Genomic DNA, 19,675 nt, shown 5'->3' on the forward strand with positions numbered 1-19,675 from the left:
AAGCGCCACGTGAGTGCAGTCAATGGCACCCTGCACCTGTGGAAAACCAGAGATCTGTACAAATCCCAGTGCTCTTGCTTTCTGGCTTTTCTGATCCTGGGCAAAATGCACAAAGTTCAGTGCCTCCGTGAAGTTGGCGTCTATGGCTGGTTTTGTCATCGCACCGATGCTCTTTTCGATTTTCCTTACCGCAATGCTCCTACTCACCCTCAGCAAGCTCCCCGCTGGAGTGGAGCTAAACTACAGAACAAACAGAAAACTGTTCAACCTCCGCCACCTGCATTCCAGATCCAAGGTTGGCCCATCCTCTGTCATTGAACTACAATATGTAGACGATGCTTGCGTCCGTGAATACTCGGAGGTCGAGCTCCCAGCCATCATCAACACCTTCACCGAGATGTACGAGAGCTTGGGTCTTACACTAAACATCCATAAGTCAAAGGTCCTCTACCAACCTGCCGGCTCTACACCGCACTGCCCCCCAGGCTATCAAAATCCATGGTGAGGCCTTGGACAATGTGGACCACTTTTCATATCTTGGGAGCCTACTGTCAACAAGGACAGACATCGACAACGAGGTTCAACATCACCTTCAGTGTGCCAGCGCAGACTTCGGCCGCCTGAGGAAGAGACTGTTTGAAGACCAGGACCTCAAAACCAGCACCAAGCTCATGATCTACAGAGAAGTATTGATACCCGCTCTCCTATATGGCTCAGAGACGTGGACGATGTACAGCAGGCGCCTCAAAACTCTGGAGCAGTATCACTAGTGCAGCCTCCGCAAGATCCTGCAAATCCATTGGCAGGATAGGTGCACCAACCTCAGTGTTCTCGCTCAGGCCAACATCGCCAGCATCGAAGCATCAATCAAGTTCGATAAGCTCTGCTGGGCGGCCACATCATCCGCATGTCTGACATGAGACTCCCAAAACAAGCGCTCTACTCAGAGCTTCGCTACAGCAAGCGAGCCACAGGAAGGCAGAGGAAACGCTTCAGCTGCGGAAGAATGCTCACTCCTGACAATCTTTTCCAAGTGCATGGCCACTTCCCTCACACACCCCCCCAACATACTTCTTTCAGCCTGTGTTGCTTTGCAAACCACTTCCACTGTACCCCCTCCTCCCCACCACCCCCAACAGCCTGCCCTGCACTGGAGCCCTTGCTCCAGCACTGCACTGAAATTCAGCCAGGAAAAAGCAATTTGCCTGTGCACCCACCCCCCGCTCCCCCACATGAATGTGCAGTGCCTCTTCCTTGATGTCCTACGGGTGATGTTCGCGAGCACGGCACAAGCTTGTGTGCACTCACCTCACAATTCTCCTTGAAGTTCAGACTACCAGGTGCACGACTTTTAAAGGCAGTTGTGAGCCTGCAATTCTGAAGTCACGCTGATATAGGTGGTAAATTTGACATAAGGGGTTGATTCCGGCAAGCAGGGCTTTTAGTGAGATGCTGAAGTATTAAAATTAGGTTCCCGCCATGCAGTGGCAGCAGAGACGGCCCGCCATTGATGGGCGGAGTGGATGATTGCGAACTGGTTTCACAACGGCTTGAAACGAATTTTGTCTTTGACGCCATATTGTCCTCCCCCCACCCGCCATGGCACCCGACGCCAACGGGCCCAGACGATTCCGCCCTCAGGGCGGTAAAATAATGAAGGGACTAAATAGTACTTACGTGGAGCAAGTATATCAACTCGGTAGGGTGGGAGGACCAAAAGTCACCCTTACAAGTTATATAAGGCAGAACTAGGTTGGATGTTTGGAAATCCTTCTTTCCCCGGAAAATAGTTGTCCTGTGAAATAGGTTGCTGGCTTGTGCAGTGAATTTGCCATATTCCTTCAAGAAAATGCTGTGCCTGTTCTGACTGGGTGTAGGTCGCCTCATATATCTCTTCCTTTACTGACCCTGGGTATGAACCTGGAACTCCCTCCCTAACAGCACTGTGGGTGTAACTACACCACATGGACTGCAGCAGTTCAAGGTGGTGGCTCTCCACCACCTTCTCAAGGGCAATTAGGGATGGACAATAAAGTGCTGCCCTTGCCAGTGATGCTCACATCCCACCAATGAATAAAGAAAATTATGTGGTCAGTATCCTGTAACATAAATTTGGTTCTATGTGTTCTCCTGGACTAGTTTTGATAACCTGAAGGAGTTGGAGTGGATTGTTGCAGATTTTATTCCCTAATTGGCCTGGGTTTTATCTGGTTTTCACCTCTCCTAAGAGATACATATGAACATACAAAGATACAACTATAGGAATTAGAAGCAGGAGTAGGCCACTCGGCCCCTCGAGCCTGCTCCGCCATTCAATAAGATCATGGCTGATCAGATTGTAACTTCAACTCCCCATTCTCATCTACCCCCAATAACCTTTCACCCCCTTCCTTATCAAGACTCTATCTTGCTATGCCTTAAAAATATTCAAAGACTCTGCTTCCACCACCTTTTGAGGAAGAGTTCCAAAGACTCATGACCATCTGAGAGAAAAAAATTATCCCCATCTCTGTCTTAAATCTCAGGTGGAGGTGGGGTCATTGAATATTTTTAAGGCAGAGGTACATAAATTCTTGTTAGGCAAGGGAATCAAAGGTTATCAGGGTTAGATGGGAATGTGGAAATCGAAACACAAGAAGATCAGCCATAATCTGATTGAATAGTGGAGCAGGCTTGAGGGGTTGAATGGTCTACTCCTGTTCCTATTTCCTATGTTCTTAAATGAGTGACCCCTTATTTTTAAGCAGTGACCCCTAATTCTAGCTTCTCCCACAAGAGGAAACATCCTTTCCACACCCATCCTGTCAAGACCCCTCAGGACCTTATATGTTTCAATCAAGTTGCCTCTTACTCTTCTAAACTCTGCAGATCCAACATTTCCTCATAAGACAACTCTCCCGTTCCAGGCATTAGTCTAGTAAACCTTCTCTGAACTGCTTCCAAAGCATTTACACCCTTCCTTAAATAAGTATGCAGTCTACTTTTGTCTTCAATTCCTCTTGCAATAAATGATAACTTTCTATTAGCTTTAGATTATTAAATTTAGACTTAGATTACATGGCTCTGGTGGATGGGAAATGTCTATGATATGTTGCACTAGGTATCACAATTGCAAAGGACTGCTTACTTGGACTAGTGGGTCTTATCTTGTCTGCCTGTTTGCACGTTTAAGAATTTGCTTTGCAATATAAATATTACAGACCAGCTGCCAAAGTTGTTATGGAATTACTTTTTCCTGAAGTGATTCTGTAATTTAAAAAGGCTGAAGGGTATGTGCCATCTTCATCATAATGATTTTATATTAACTCTTAAGGTTCTATTTTGCTAGTCCTCTAAAGTTTCTGCTTTTGAGCACAATAATTGCTGTTATGAGTGAATTTGCTCCATAACTAACAGGGAGCATTAAAATTTTCAGTTGTGGACTGCTTGAATTTCAATGAAGCAGAAGAAAAACTCAAAGCTAAGTTCCAAGTGCTCATAATTTCTCATTACATTGTTTATTTAGGGACCTACTTGTTCTGATGATATAAATGAATGTCTGACCTATGCTGGAACACCACTCGCATGTCAGAATGGAGCGACGTGTGTTAACACAAAAGGTAGTTACAGGTAACAGGACCTACCTTTGTCAAAGCTGAGAGCTGTTAGGCTTGCTGTAGATGTTTTACTGTCAGAAATTATTACTGTCAAGTTACTTACTTCAAAAAGCCAGAGAAATAGGATTACAAATTAATTGAATGATACATGGTGGTAACAAGCAATCTCCACAAGTTGATGAAACAGAGGCAGCAGGCTGAATATTTAGGATTAGCACATGGGAAGCATTTATTTCTAAATACATAATGGGCTGTCAGCAGTATTGTATGATGTATGTGTGAAGTATTTTGGAATACTGAACTGAATGAATATTTGATCCTTTTACTTTCATGCTGAAAAATTAATACCGCTTATGCTCTTTGTTTTGAAGTGAGGTTGCACCAAGCTTCCCTTTTCTTTACAATGAGTGCCCACTCTTTTAGCCCATTGTGGTTTCAAACTAACAGCGTAACCATAGTGCAGCATTCTTAAATCGAGCCAGGATAGCAGAGTGTTGTAAAACATCTGTATCAAACTTGTATACCAAGGGCATAGCATTATGAAATAAAGATCCTATTGACCTTGTTTTTAACATTAGTGATATTTTGTACTGTCATCCTCAGCTGTACCTGTACTCCAGAATGGTATGGTCCACACTGTACTTCCAAATATGATGATTGCCAAGGTAGCTCACAAGCACTATGTGAACATGGCACCTGTATTGATTCAGAGAGAGTGCAGCCAAATCAGGTAAAAATCCATGGAAGGATTTGTGAGTCCAAGTTTAAAAAAAAACAAATTGTTTCTGTACAGATACTCTGAATAAGCATCTTCTACTATAACACTTGAACTGAAGTTCATGAAGTAATTGTAGGCTGAATTTAGTGATACCACTATTCCCAGTCAGAATGGAGATGAATGGGTGATTTCCCCCTTCATTTACATCTGGATACTGCATGACTGTAGGTGACAGGGATTGATTTTATGCACATGATAACTACCCTCCACTCACTGCATTTTGTTGGAAAAGCTATCAATTTATATTGTGTAAACATCCTCTGTCATTGCAATTTGCTGGAGAAATTTTGTATCAATTGAGAGAAATTGTTCCAGCTTTGGTCATGAGCTCTGTTTGCTGCATTTCGTAGTGATTCTTTTTAAATAGATTCTGTAGAGTGTTTGTTGTAGTTTGCAGTTCAAAAGAAAACATTGTTATTCAGTAAATAGACTTTGTTTGCCATGCACTGTTGAAAGTCCCACCTTGCCTGAAACTCTTTGATTGACACAGAGCAACCCATGGGCTGACATAGTGGTGTTAATTGACATTCTAGTAATTGCAGCATTTGTATCTTTAATTGCAAACATTTATTAATATTCAATGTTTCCATTTGCTCTCCATACACAGCCCAAGTACCAGTGTCTCTGTGATGTTGGGTGGACTCAAGCTCCTACAAGTTCAGCCTGCAACTCTGACATTGATGAATGTAGTCTTTATGTTTTTCCCTGCTCAACAAATCCTCCAGTCCAGTGCTTTAATTCACAAGGTTCTTACTCTTGTGGGCAGTGCCCAGCAGGTAATAACGTGTTTGCTTTTTATCTTAAATGGATTGAAATATATCATAATCAATCATTAGAAACTTGTCAATGCGACAAGTATTCATTATGATCTGAATTTGCAGTCAGTGGCAAAGCAGGGGTGAAGAAAGTCTCACTGAGAAATCTAGTGATCTCTGTACTGAGAGTTTTACTTCTCTCACATTGCAGTGGGTCCTAACATTGTTTAATGAGAATTCCCATGTGGAGTTGTAGTAATGTCATCAAACTGTCCAAGCAGTCAATCACATGAAAGAATTTTCACAGACAGACATGTAGGAAATGAAAAGCAAGGAAATCAAATCACGTTTTAAAAGATTTTACATCCATCAAAATAAAGATTGAGGCATATACATATAATGAAGGTAGAAGTTTAAACGATTTGAAAAAATATTATTGAAAAAATAGTTTAAAAAATTCGGTAATTAATCTTTATAATGCATTTAACAAGACTCCACAAATATAAAACTATATTTTCAGGGCCAGATCTGTCATCCAGTAATTATTACTCAGATTGCTGTTAAAAGCCAAGTGATTCCTAATTAAACAAGGTGTAACTTTTTTGGAGGTTTCTAACAGCAATGGGAGAGGGAAAAGGGCACTTTCTCATCAATAAAATGATATCTATGATTGCTGATTCTGGAGGTTGAAAGGGTGGAGGGGGTGGGTGATGGCCCACAGCACAGCCTGTGGTGGAGCAGTTGTGATAGACTGCAGCTTCAGAATTTCCATGTTAATCTACACTTGCACTAAATCCTGAAGGTGAAGTCACTTTCAGAGGGGAAGTGACAGTGAATGCTGGAGGTTTGCCATCAAGACTTCCCGCAAAATCCAGGCCAATGTCTCTTATATGCCTTTTTATTCGTTCACAGGATGTGGGCATCACTGGCTGGGCCAGCATTCATTGCGCATCGCTAATTGCCCTTTAGAAGGTGGTGGTGAGCCACCTTCTTGAACCACTGCAGTCCATGTGGTGCAGGTACACCCACAGGAAGGGAGTTACAGGATTTTGACCAAGTGACAGTGAAGCAATGGTGATATAGTTCCAAGTTAGGATGTTGTGTGGCTTGGGGGAAAACTTGCAAGTGGTTGTGTTTCCATGCATCTGCTGCACTTGTCCTCCTAGGTGGTAGAGGTCACAGGTTTGGAAGGCGCTGCTAAGGAGCCTTGGCAAGTTGCTGCTGTGCATCTTGTAGTTGGTACACACTGTTGCGACTGTGCATTGGTGGTGGAGTGAGTGAATGTTTAAGATGGTGGGCGGGGTGCCAATCAAACAGGTTTTTTTGTCCTGGATGGTGTTGAGCTTCTTGACTGTTGTGGGAGCTGCACTCATCCAGACAAGTTGAGAGTATTCCATCACACTCCTGACTTGTGCCTTGTAGATGGTGGACAGGCTTTGGGAAGCCAGGAGCTGAGTTACTTTCTGCAGAGTTCCCAGCCTCTGAGCTGCTCTTGTATCCAGAGTATTTATATGGCTGGCCCAGTTCAGTTTCTGGTCAATGTTAACATCCACAATGTTGATAGTGGGGGTTTCAGTGATGGAATTGACATCAAATGTCAAGGGTAGATGATTACCTTCTGTCTTATTGGAGATGGTCATTGCCTGGCACTTGTGTGGTACGAATGTCACTTGTCCCTTATCAGTCTTAGCCTAGAAATTGTCCAGGCCTTGCTGCATCTGTACATGGACTGCTTCAGTATCTGAGGAGTTGTGAGTGGTGCTGAACATTGTGCAATCATCAGTGAACATTCCCACTTCTGATCTTATGATGGAACTAATGAAGCAGCTGAAGATGATTGGGCAAAGGACACTACCCTGCAGTGATGTCCTGGAACTGAGATGATTGACCTCCAACAAACATAACCATCTTCCTTTGTTCAAGGTATGACTCCAGCCAATGGAGAGTTTTCCGCCTGATTCCCATTGACTCAAGTTTTGCTAGGGGTCCTTGATGCCACACTTAGTCAAATGCTGCCTTGATATCAAGGGCACTCACACTCACCTCACCTAATTGGTCAGATTTGTAGGGGAAATGGAGTTTGGAGCTTACTGAATCAATTTCTTTTGCATTAGTTTGGAAGTTTAAAAAATATCCTTTTTGGCTGGATGGTTAGGTTTTGCTAAAATGTCCTCCGGTTGGGAAGGAAATGGACACAGCCACCAAGATATTAATGAGTGCGGGACCTGGATGAGTGCAGCTCCAACAACATTCAAGAAGCTTGACACAATCCAGGACAAAGCAGCCTGCTTGATTGGCACCACATCCACAAGCATTCACTCCCTCCACCGCTGACGCACAGTAGCAGAAGTGTGTACCATCTGCAAGTTGCACTGCAGGAACTCACCAAGGCTCCTTCAACAACACCTTTCAAACCCATGACCACTACCATCTAGAAGGGCAAGAGCAGCAGAGACATGGGAACACCACCACCTGGAAGTCCCCCTCCAAGTCACTCACCATCCTGACTCGGAAATATATCACCGTTCCTTCACTGTCACTGGGTCAAAATCCTGGAACTCCCTTCCTAACAGCACTGGCCTAGCCAGCGAAGCCTAAACCCCGTGAATGAATAAAAAATAAAAATGGAGTATGCTCTCAGGCTGCAAAAGTTCGGTGTATTAATACGATGCGATCTTACCATTTTGATTTATGTCCACCAGGTATGTGGCCCTCTCAAGCTCATTGTAAGATTAGATCAAGTCAACGTAGCAGTGAAGGGGCACTTGTTTGTATGGTTAAGAAATTGTTTCAAATTCCTGAAATTAATTTAAGCTTCCTGTTTTATCATGATATTAACATCGTTAGCAATTGTTATTATGTTCCTGAAGAGTGCTATAATTGTAAAAGTACAAAAGTGTTATTTTTTTCTGACTTTTTTCTTAACCAGTTCTGTTTTCTCATTGGAAATCCATCACACTTGCAATGTTAAATTTTGTTAGATTGATGACAGTGTTTTTGAAGTATTGGGAATTTTTAAACAAACATCAAGAGCCTGCATGAAGCAACACCAATGTACACAACTTGCAAACAAATAGCAGGCTTTCAAAAGCAGCAACATTTTGTTGAACCTGTTCCAATATACTCAGTCCAAATAATCTTTTGATGTAGTTTCAATATTTATCCTTGTTATCTGTGTTTCTTTATATTTCCCATGTAGGTTTAACCATACATACCAGTATTCCACACTTGCATTCAATGTTTTGGGGCCCTGATCCGTGTGCCATAAAAATCAGGATGGAGCAGGTCTTTTCCCCCTCAATTCTACTCTTGCTGCCAAGTGACTGTAGCCCCTGCATAGTGTAGGTATAAATTCCTGCAAGAACAGGAGTTCCAATCTGCAATGTGTAGCATCAGAAATATCTCAGTGACAGTCACTATCAGGTTGGAGCAGTATTGAGGGAGGGGCACTGTGAGTGGGGAGGAAAGGAGATTGAAAAGAGTGAAAAGCAAAAGTGTAAAGTCAGAGGGATTTGGAGTTTGGGAGAGAGGGAATGTCATCATTAAAGGAAAGGGAAGAATGACATCATGATTTGAGGGAGGGGAAAGGTGCCATCGTTAAATGGAGGTGGAGGAGTGCTACCCTTAACTGAGGGGATGAAAGAATGTCAGAATTAACTACGGGAATGAGGGAAAGTGTGGCAACATTAACCTGGGCAGAGTTTGAAAACGATCCTACCAACAACTGAGGAGGAAAGAAAGTTGGATTAATTGAAGGAGTGAAGAAAGACTTTTTAAAAAAAATGTTCATGGTATGTTAACAACATTGGCAAGGTTATATTTATTACTGCTCTTGTTGCCTTGAGAAGGTGACAGTCAGCCCAAGACATTGATGCTGAAATAGTGTGACCATTATCTATGTGGCTAACAGTTCTAGCTTTAACCAAGCGGTAAGGAGAGTGGCAGCTTCATCTGGAAGGGCAAGAAAAGAATAAGAATATAATATTGAACTGGGTTTCAAGGGAAAAGAATGATAGTTGGGTTGGAGGAGAGGCTTATAGTTTGAAGTCAGAGAGTTTAAGAAACAGAGAGAATCTCTACAAAGTGGAGAGTTGGATAGGATACATGGTCTCCATGAATTGACTCCAGAGGAGGGTAGAATGCCTCTGTCGGTGGGGTTGGGATTAAACAAGAATGAATGACTGAGGTAACCATTCGGGAATTGATGTGCAGTTGGTATGTTGAAAGTTAAAATACACCTGTTTTTCTTTTTTTAGGATTAAAAATCTTGCAGGTTTCTAGTGGTCTCAAGCTGGTGGTAGTCCCCATCTCCAGAACACATTGGGATGTCTTTTCCAAGTTAACAGTGCTATATAAATGCAGGGTTTTGTTCTATTCTCAGGTTTTAGGGATTCTCCGATACCCGGGCCTGAATTTTGGGTTCCGAGGTCAGACGCGTGCCCAACCCAAATGCACATAAAATTGCAAGAAATGACATTGGGCGTGCATCCCGATGTCATCGCACACGTGTGCAATATTGAGGTCGGCGGGCAGGCCTGGGAGTCGGACCTGTGGCTGCCAGCAATTAAAGAGTCAATTAAGGCCATTAAAAAGCCTATTGACTAAGATTTTACCATTGCCTGTGTGATTTTTAGCTCATTGCACGGGCAAAACGGGTGAACGGAATTCAAGTTTTAATCACTTCCTCATCCACGGGTGGGATAAAAGGCTCCCAGAGCAGCAGCACTTTCTCTGTCATTGCCAGTTCTTTGCTGTGCGAGTACAGAGTTGTCCCAGAGTTTCTTTGCATCTCATTCGATTGTCAAGCCTTCCTTTCAGTATGTCAGGTCCTCATCTTCCCTAGAAGGTTACCCTGAGGATTGCAGCACAGTGCTCCTTCATTTTCAAGGCACTGCTCCTCTGCATCCCATCTAATGGGGACAGTGTATTCTGCTGGTGGAACCTCCTCTGAAGAGGAAGAAAGGGGCAGGAGGGAGAGGAAGCCAGCTGGGTGCAGGCAGCATCTCAGGGACTGACCTTTATGAGGAGAGGCAAGGGCTCCATTGGTGCAGGGCCAGCAGGGTGGCCAAGGCAGGAGGCCATGCCAAAGACACCACTATCCAGTGGCTAGAGTGTTCAGCCAGCACTCCAACCACCTCCAAATGTCCGAGTTCCAGTGCCCCAGGAGGCTCCACCTCTCCAGGGACACTGACAGCAAAATGTCCCACAATAGGTACGGAAATCACCTCCAACTGTGTGGGCAAACACCCCATACCGGTGGCTTTGATCACATTGGCCCTCAACTTCTATGCCTCTGGTTCTTTTCAGGGCTCAGTGGGGGATCTGTGCGGTGTTTCTCAATCAGCTGCATACAGTTGTGTCAAACTCATGACTGATGATACCTTTAGACACGTCCGCACATACATCCACTTCTGGACAGATGAGGCGAGCCAGGCAGAGAAAGCATGAGGCTTCTCTGTGATGGCTCAGTTCCCCTGCATCCAGGGTGTAAGAGATTGCATTCATGTGGCCATCAAGGCACCAGCAGGTGAGACGGGAACTTTCGTAAACAGAAAAGGGCTCCACTCAATGAATGCTTAAATGGTCTGTGACCACAGGACACAGATGCTCCAAGTTTGTGCCATTACCCTGGGAGATCACAGAATACTTACATCCTGTGGCACTCACAGGTACCAAGACTGTTCATGGCTCCTGCATGAGTGGATGGATGGCTCCTGGGTGACAAGGACTATCCCTTGAAGAGGAGGCTGAAGACCCTACTCCATCATCCAAGAACTGAGGCTGAGGAGAGATACAACAGGTGTCATGCCTCCACAAAGGCATTGCTGGAGAGGACCATTGGGCTGTTGAAGATGCGCTTCAGATGCCTGGACCAATCACGGGGAGCATTGCAGTATCCTCCTGAGCGTCTCTCTCATAGTTGTCACATGCTGAGCCCTGCACAAGCTAGCTCTGTCCAGGGGGGACCCACTGGAGTCTGAGGAAAGTGAGGCAGCTCCATAGGCCAGGGAAGATAACTCAAGTGACGGCTCAGAGGAAGAGCCTGGGGAGACGCAGGGTGAGGACCTCCAGGCAGAGAATAGGAACCTTCCTGGAGGCAGGGACATCAGGGATGTTTTGATCCAGTGAACCTTCAGCTGGGAATCCAAGGCATCGATTCCTCATCAAGCCAATAGCACTGTCTTCGTTACTAACAATCAATAAATGAGAACTCAACCCAGTACACCAGACACAACGCCATACGTTCACAAGCCTGTGCTGCATCTGGCACCTATTCAAACCATCCAGCCAACTCAACCCATTTAAGTCAAATAAATGTTTATGTTACTTCACATGAACAAACAAAGAACAAACAAGATGTCCATCCCTAACACAAATATCAAAATAATTAACGCAAATAATGTCACCCATGACACGCCCCTGTTGTGCTCAAGGTGCCTTCAACTCACGTCTGTGGGTGCTGCGTCTTGGTGCCCCACCTTCCCCCTTGCTGAAAGCAGCTTTGGAGGCAGCCTGCTGACTCTGCTGTCCTGGTGGCCCTGATGACCTTGGCGGGCGTCCTCTGGCCGCTGGAGCCTGAGCAGGTGCCATCTGGGGGGGTGTGTCCAGCCCCATGGCCGGGCATTCCTTAGTCGTCGCGGCATCATCAGATGCAGTGGACACTGGCAGAGGGGTGGAGGAGCTGGTGCCCTCGTCCAGAGCACCCTGAAGGAAGCTCATAGAGACGACAGGCAGCTCGTCTGCAAGCGTGAGGTGCATTTGTACCTCCCTGCTCACCATTGATAGACGGGCACCTAGACTAGGTGCCTCAACCATCTCTCACACTAACTGTGACCTCCTGAGGTCACTGCTTGTGTGAGGGATTGCAGGTCTGAGTGCAACCCCAGGAACCCCTGAGTCTGCTCCTGAAGCTGCCTCTCCATAAGAGTTGCTACCCTCTCCATGGAGGAGGCTGTGCGCTCTGTGTTAAGGGTCAATGCAGAACTCATGCTCCGCATGGACTCCTCCATGACGGAGATCGTGGCACGCAGACCCTCATGGATCTCTGGCAGATCTCCCTACGCATCCTGTGGACATCCAGCATCTGCCGCCTGATGGACGACTCCAGAGGCTCGTCATCTGTCTCAGACGCAGCATGGTCCTGATCTCCAGTTGTGCTCCAATATTGGTTCCCTGGGACCTCTCTGCCTCTGCCAGCTCCTCATGCGAGTGTGATGTGCCCTCACCACTGTGTATTACCTGTGGAGCTGAATACCTAATGCCCACTGACATGTGAGTGTCTGTGCTGGTGTCTGGTTCAGAGGGATGGTGTGACTCTGGAGCAGGTGGGATGCCTTCCTCGGAGCTCAATGGGGGGTCCTCAGGGTCACCGGCTGCTCCTGCGGATGGCGCATCTGCGGGAGGAAGGCAAAAGCTCAGTATATTCAATCATCAAAGTCACTATGCATGATAGGCGTCTGAGGAGACAGTGGAGACCTACTGCATGGTGCCATCTGCATTGGAGCTTCAATGGGCTCTCTGGCATCGACAGTTCAGTTTCCGAGAGAGGAGCCTGTTATTTTCCAGTACCCAGTGCACACACGTGTCACCTGCACTCTTACTTTCATCCAAGACCTCTACCTCACCACAGCCGGAGGAACGAGCTGGCTGGTGGCATTCCAGCTGTAGTGCATCGCTCTCGTGCTTCGTGAGGATGCACAGATTTGGCACTCCTCCACCTGTTCTGCAGCGTTATGACTGCTCTTCACCTGACATGGAAAAATAGAAAGCCTCAGTATTGGTCTGCCTCCCTGAAGGTCCTTTCCTGGTTCCCACCCATCCAGGCATTAGGCAGGCCATGTCACTGTGGCACATCTCACCTGAAATGCACTGAGGCCAGTTGTGCTGACATTCCAGACTTGGCATGGTGGGCTTCAGTGCTAGTTGGCTTACACACTCTTAGCTCCCTGAGCGTTCCGAGCAATGGGCACCTGACTAATGTTCTCCACACAGGTTCCATGCCACCTCTGCACTTCCTTTGCTGATCGCAGAAGATCATTAAATCTTTTGCAGCACTGAAGCCACATATGGCGCACCATGTTGAGCCCACTAACCTGAGCAGCAACCCCTGTCCAGGCTTTCTTGGGCAGGGGGGGCAGCCTTCTCTTGCCGTCCCTGGGCATTAAGGTATGCCTCCTGACACTGACCTCCTCGACCGGCACTCCAAGGCACTCATCTGATAAACAGGGGGGGGGGGCAGAGTGCCCACCCAACTTGCCCTCCCACCTTCCATGACCACCAGGTGCTGAGGCCATGACTTGCACACCAGGACACCTCTTGGATAGCTTCCAAACAGCTCCTTCAGCCTCCTCCACAACTCCTGACAGCCTTCAGGGACCTGCCTCTTCTGATTTTGAATACCCCGCCGGATCCCCATTGGACCTAGTGCCTGACGCATTCCCACCCCCATGCACGGAAGAAACAACTGGCAGTTACGTTTCATGCTGGACAGGCCTTAATTGGCCACCCAGGGTAAGATCGTGTTCACAGCGCGATCTCGGCTGGGAGCAGGCTTTACATCCGCTTCCAGCCACACCAACTTTGGGTGCACCCCGAGGGTAGAATTCAGGCCATAGAGTTGTGAATGAATGTTAGGGCTTTATAATCCTGTGCATGTTCTTTCTTCTTTTGCAATCAGAGTAGATTAATGAGAAGTTCCAATTGCATTTCATGCCTTGGTATAGGACCCCAATTCTTGTTGCAGCAGATGGCTCAGGTAAGTCTCCCTGTTGAAATGAACCAATTTATTCACTGCCCTTCTGTGAAGTTCAGTTATGATATTTTGTCACTGACTATCCACAGGCTGCAAATTCTCTTGTGCTTTGCCTCCTTCACTCTCCTCTTTCGATCTGTGTAGATTTATGCTGCCTTCCTAGCTGCTGCTTGCATTTCTGATTTGGGAGGTTAATGGTAAGTTGGGAAGCATTACTATATTCTATAATTGAGAGCAAACAAATCCTGTGTAACAGGCCCTACCTGACATAACCTCAATCAAAACAAGGGTTAAACAGAGAAACGCATATTGAAACAGCCAAAAACCTGGCCTCAAAGCACCTTAGCAGTCTAAGTAACTAACTAGATGTACCTTGATGGAGGTAACAATCCCTTTAAATACCCGTCATGAAAACTGCTTACTGATCATTCTCACCAGTTAAGGAAGTAGCATTGCATGAACACCAATTTAACAAAAGGACCACAATTCAGGAGCAGGACCCTTATTATCACATTTAAATGATGCCTGCCCTTGTTGCAGGCAGCTGCTGTGGATCTATTAAGCACCCAGACCAATATGGCACTGTGCATACCTCTCCTGCAGAACATCATGCCACTCTATTAGAGTGTCTGTTTTGGACCCCAAACAAGTGTGAAACTCATTGTAATTTCTGCCCCATGACATCATACAACTAATCTTACTCATGGTATTTTATATTTGCAGAAATGCAATTTTTTGGTACATAACAGATATTTATTCTTAAATAAGATTTTTTGTAATGCACTGGGTTGTTGTATTACAGGTTACCAGGGTGACGGGAAGAAGTGCACACAGATTGATGTATGCTCTATAAACAATGGCGGATGCCATCAGTTGGCATCATGTACATTCAAACCAGGTACAATACTGATTGAGCTATTAAAGAATCTATATCTTCAATATCTATAATGCATAATTTATTTATTTAGTGAATGCAAATCTCCAAAGCCAGCTTGATAGCCTCCTCATTTGCTGAGTTTGTGATTACTCTTGCATTTCGACCGTAGAGGGGACCGTCCTCAGTAATGTGCAGCATTGTTTGTCTTTCCACAAGTGCATAAGAAGTTTGTTCTGAGGCCCCAGCAGTGGGGGTTTGCTGCACTGGGGTCCTGGCCTGTCCTGAACCTGTCTCACCATGGTAGTTCAAAGCCTGTCATTTGACAATGGGGTTTGTCACAAGGAACTTGTTAGTGACTTCCCATGTTTTCCATTTCCTTGATCCAGAGTATGTTTGCTGCTAGACCTTGCTCAATAAGGGTGCTCCATATGGGACACTGAGTGGGCAGTAGGTGGGTCATCATGGAGTGGTAAATGAGGGGCAGCACGGATGGTTTAACCAGCTTGATGGTTTTTGTTCGTTGGCGATTGTGTGGTGGAGTGATGTTTGTGAGGACAGAAAGCCAGGAGAGAGTGTTGAGTGGAGAGTGATGCGCATTATTGCATTCAATTGGGTGCAATAATAGTTATATAACTGCAATTAAGTTGAGTCATTTGGATATGAAATGTATTTTGTGTAAGTTTATTGGTGGCATTTAAAGCAGTGAATTCTAAACAGTATTGTATCTGCTGAGTTCTGCAACTTATTGAGATCTACCATTCTTTATTGCAGTAAAAACTGAATGTCATCAAGTTTCTAGACATTTAAACATTACCTGTATCTTGGTATATAAAATAATAAAGCCAGCTTTGATTGTTTAACCACTAACTCACCACAACAGTATAGCAGCATCCTCTAGCTTCTTCTACCAAAAAATTCAATATTTATTATTAAATGATTATTTTTTAATCTACAACACGTTTGTGAACCTTTGCTGAGCAACTTGACCTCTATTCAAAAGCATATTGGATTCCTTTCTCACAAGCTGTAATCCAGAACTAACCCACTAACTACAACCTCCTCATTAATTTTCTTGTCTCATTTTGGAAACAACATGTCTAGAATGTCAATGTCCAAAGTGGTGGTTATGGAATTTGTTGTAGTGATTTCTGGCTATTTGCTATGTAGTTCATGAAGAAGCAAAAATGTTCATTCCAAGGGAGTGCTTGCACTTCTCCAAAAATATCTACTTGGATTTCTTACCGTAGCTTTGTAGAGGTGTGGGACACCTTTTAACAGATTTTTCACTGATTGTACAAGCAATGCAGTTTCTAATGAACTCTACTATATGACTGTCTATTGCTGGCCACCAGACTGCTTCACGGGATCGTTGTTTCATCTTAAAACACCAGGATGACTTTCATAGGCAAGAAACAATACATGTTGTAGCACTTTTGAGATAATCACTCGAGTTCCTCATGCAATACAGGTGCCATCAAGCAATATAAGTTCATTGCGTTCCCTAGTACGATGACTCATTCTTCCACTCTTTCGCAAGGCCTCTCAGTTTTTAGGTTCAGGCTTAATTTCTGTAGTACGCTATCTATTGCCAATTCTGCCTTCAATTCCTGTCACCTAACAAAATTCACGGTCGCAAATGAAATCACTGAGATCACATAGTCGTCAATGTTGCATGTCGCTTTGCAGTCACTAACATGTCTGTGATAGTAGTATGGCTAAGCTTGACAGCTACTCAGTTGCGTGAACCTACAATCTGTAGATGCGTAGGGGTCAATGACCAGATCCTGACGTCATGAACAATGCAGTCAGTGCTTGGTGATCGGTGCAAAGAGTGAATTTTCTATCATAGAGACACATGTGCCAATGTTTACAAGGATAGATGAAGGATAGTGCTTCCTTCTCTCCAGTAGAGTATTTTCATTCAGTTTCTGCCAACAGATGTGATGCATAAGTGATTGCAATGACTGGGAAGAGTCGATTCGCTCACTTATACTATCTGCTTCAAGTCATTTCAGTTCCTGTGGCACTTCGGCACAGATTGCAAATGGCAATCATTGTAAATTTTACAAAACTAGCAGAATTGACATGTTGATGTGAGGAGCATTGCAGTAGTCCTTAATCTCCTTCAATCCAGTGAAAAAGGAAGGATAGCTTAGAACGTAGCCAGTGCCATCAATCATGTTAATGTATGCTCTGGTGGAGTATCCAAGTTTAAAGCCAAACTTATCAAACAGGTTATCCCCATGAGGCTTCTGCCTTTGGCTATGTACAATATGGAAATACCTAGGATGAAGTTGCTGTAGTGCACTGGGATTCTAATCATTCCCAAAACTGGAATAATTGAGTCATCGTAAGCTTGAAGAGTGCCTATCGCAAGAGTGAGAAAAAGTTGTAAAAATAATGATGGTAAAGTTTGTTGCTCAGTATAGATACTTCCGTACCAACATTGATGAGAAGCAACACTGAAATTCCCGCAATCTTGACTGAGCATTCCTTAAAATTATCTGGTGCTTTCCTTCTGTGATGGTATACACATGCTGTACCTCATTCTCAGGAAGAGTGTGTCGACCAATGAAATTCTCTTTGACATGCACAATTTGGAAAGTTATACTAATTTAATCATGAGTTACACATTTGCCCTAGAGCTGGACTTGGCATTGTGAGTCGATGATTACCTCCACAATTTAGGCACACTTTTGAAGGTATCTGACCATGAAGAGCTCGCTGGCATCTCTGGTGGAATGCATATCATTTGATCATCACACTTCTCTTTGGCCACAATTATTTTTTGAGAGCACTTACTGCCGTAACAAACGTAGACGTACCAGAGGATTGGAGGTCTGTGAACATTGTATCATTGTTTAAAAAGGGTGCAATGGATAGGCCAAATATTTATAGGCCCATCAGTCTGACGTCAGGAGTGGACAAATTATTAGAATCAATTCTGAGAGCCAGGATAAATTATCACTGAGCAAGTCACGGGTTGATCAGGGATAGTCAGCATGGTTTTGTTAAGGGATAGTCATGTCTTACTAACTTAATTGAATTTTTTGAGATAAGGAAACTCTGCCACTAGAAGGGTTCAAAATTGATAAGGAGGAAGCGTTGAATAGACTGTCGGTACTTAAAATTGACAAGGCCCTGGGACCGGATGAAATACATCCAAAGATATTGAAGGAAGTGAGAGTAGAAATCGCAGGAGCACTGACCGTAATTTTTCAGCCTTCCTAGACTCGGGTGGCACCGGAGGACTGGAGAATTGCAAACATTACGCTCTTGTTCAAAAAGGGTTGTAAGGATAATCCCAGCAATTACAGACCAGTTAGTTTAACTTCAGTGGTGGGCAAGATTCTAGAAACAATTATTTGAGATAGAATTAGTAGTCACATGGAAAAATATGGGTTGATAAGGAAGAGCCAGCATGGATTTCTAAAGGGGAAATCGTGTTTAACTAACTTGCTGGAGTTTTTTGAAGAGGTATCAGAAAAGGTTGATGAGGGTAATGCTGTTGATGTGGTATATGTGGACTTACAAAAGGCACTTGATATAGTGCCATGTAATAGACTTGAGAAAAGTTATTGCTCATGGAATAAAAGGAACACTTGCAATGTGGATACAAAATTGGCTGAAAAATAGGAAGCAGAGAGTAATGGTCAATGGATATGTTTCTGGCTGGAGGAAGATTTGTAGTAGAGTTCCCCAGGGGTCTGTATTGGGGCCCTTGCTTTTCCTGATATATATTAATGATCTAGATCTTGGTGTGCAGGGGACAATTTCAAAATTTGCAGATGATACGAAGCTTGGGAGTGTTGTAAGCTGCGAGAACTTCAAAAGAACTTAGACATGTTGGTGGATTGGGCAGAAAAGTGGCAGATGAAGTTCAATGCAGAGAAGTGTGAGGTGATTCATTTTGCCAGGAATGATATGGTGAGACAGTATAAAATAGAGGGAGAGCCTCTAATGGAGGTGCAGGAACAGAGGGACCCCAGTGTATATGTACATAAGTCATTGAAGATGGCAGCGCATGTTGAGAGAGCAGTTAATAAAGCATATAGTATCTTAGGCTTTATTAATAGGGACATTGAGTACAAGAGTAAGGAGGTGATGTTGAACTTGTATAAGACACTAATAAGGCCTCATCTGGAGTACTGCATCCAGTTCTGGGTGCCATACTTGAGGAAGGATGTGAAGGCACTGGGGAGAGAGCAGAGGAGATTCACAGGAATGATTCCAGGGATAAAGAACTGCTGCTATGAGGATAGATTGGAGAGGTTGTGACTGTGTTCCTTGGAGAAAAGAAGGCTGAGAGAAGACTGGATAGAGATAGTTAAGATCCTGAGGGGTATGGACAGGGTAAATAGTGAGAAACTGTCCCCACTCGAGAGCATCATGAACTAGAGGGCACAGATTCAAAATAATTGGCAAAAGGAGCAAGTGTGATGTGAGGAAAAATGTTTTCATCCAGAGGGTAGTTGGAGTCTGGAACAAACTTCCTGAAAGGATGGTGGAGGTAGGTTCGATCAAGGTATTCAAAATGGAATTGGATTGTTACTTGAAAAGAGTGAATGTGCAAGGTTACGGGGATAAGGCAGAGGAGTGGGACTAAGTTGAATGGTCTTTCAGAGAGCCAGTGTGGACTCGATGGGCCAAATGGCCTCCTTCTGCACTGTAAGGATATTGTAGCTGTGATACTTGGAAGGAGGTCTCCTTTCTTTTCCAACCCTGGAAGGAGGTCTCCTTTCTTTTCCAACCCATGGCTTCCAGTCCACCTGAACCGCTGAAACTACATACTTCAAAGCTGAGTGTGGAAACAGCTTTCTAACAAAGACTGGCTTTCCCAAAATGACTAGGACTGAATTTTACTTCTGACCCTCCCAAGCTAGACTTAAGCTGACTGAACAATTCCTCAGCAGCTAA

The 19,675-nt window shown here is 44.5% G+C and overlaps 1 protein-coding gene across 1 annotated transcript in view; it reads left to right on the forward strand.

Annotated features, from left to right (window-relative positions):
* cubn (cubilin (intrinsic factor-cobalamin receptor)) overlaps positions 1-19,675 on the forward strand; it is a 481,327-nt gene that overhangs the window by 10,815 nt on the left and 450,837 nt on the right. Inside the window, exons 5-10 of the mRNA XM_078535601.1 lie at positions 3,506-3,609; positions 4,200-4,326; positions 4,982-5,150; positions 7,285-7,354; positions 7,749-7,831; positions 14,684-14,779. Of these exons, the coding sequence (XP_078391727.1) occupies positions 3,506-3,609; positions 4,200-4,326; positions 4,982-5,150; positions 7,285-7,354; positions 7,749-7,831; positions 14,684-14,779 (649 nt within the window). The remainder of the gene's footprint in view (positions 1-3,505; positions 3,610-4,199; positions 4,327-4,981; positions 5,151-7,284; positions 7,355-7,748; positions 7,832-14,683; positions 14,780-19,675) is intronic.

The sequence above is a fragment of the Cetorhinus maximus genome, chromosome 3 (assembly GCF_964194155.1).
Source record: "Cetorhinus maximus chromosome 3, sCetMax3.hap1.1, whole genome shotgun sequence".
Lineage (NCBI taxonomy): Eukaryota > Metazoa > Chordata > Chondrichthyes > Lamniformes > Cetorhinidae > Cetorhinus > Cetorhinus maximus.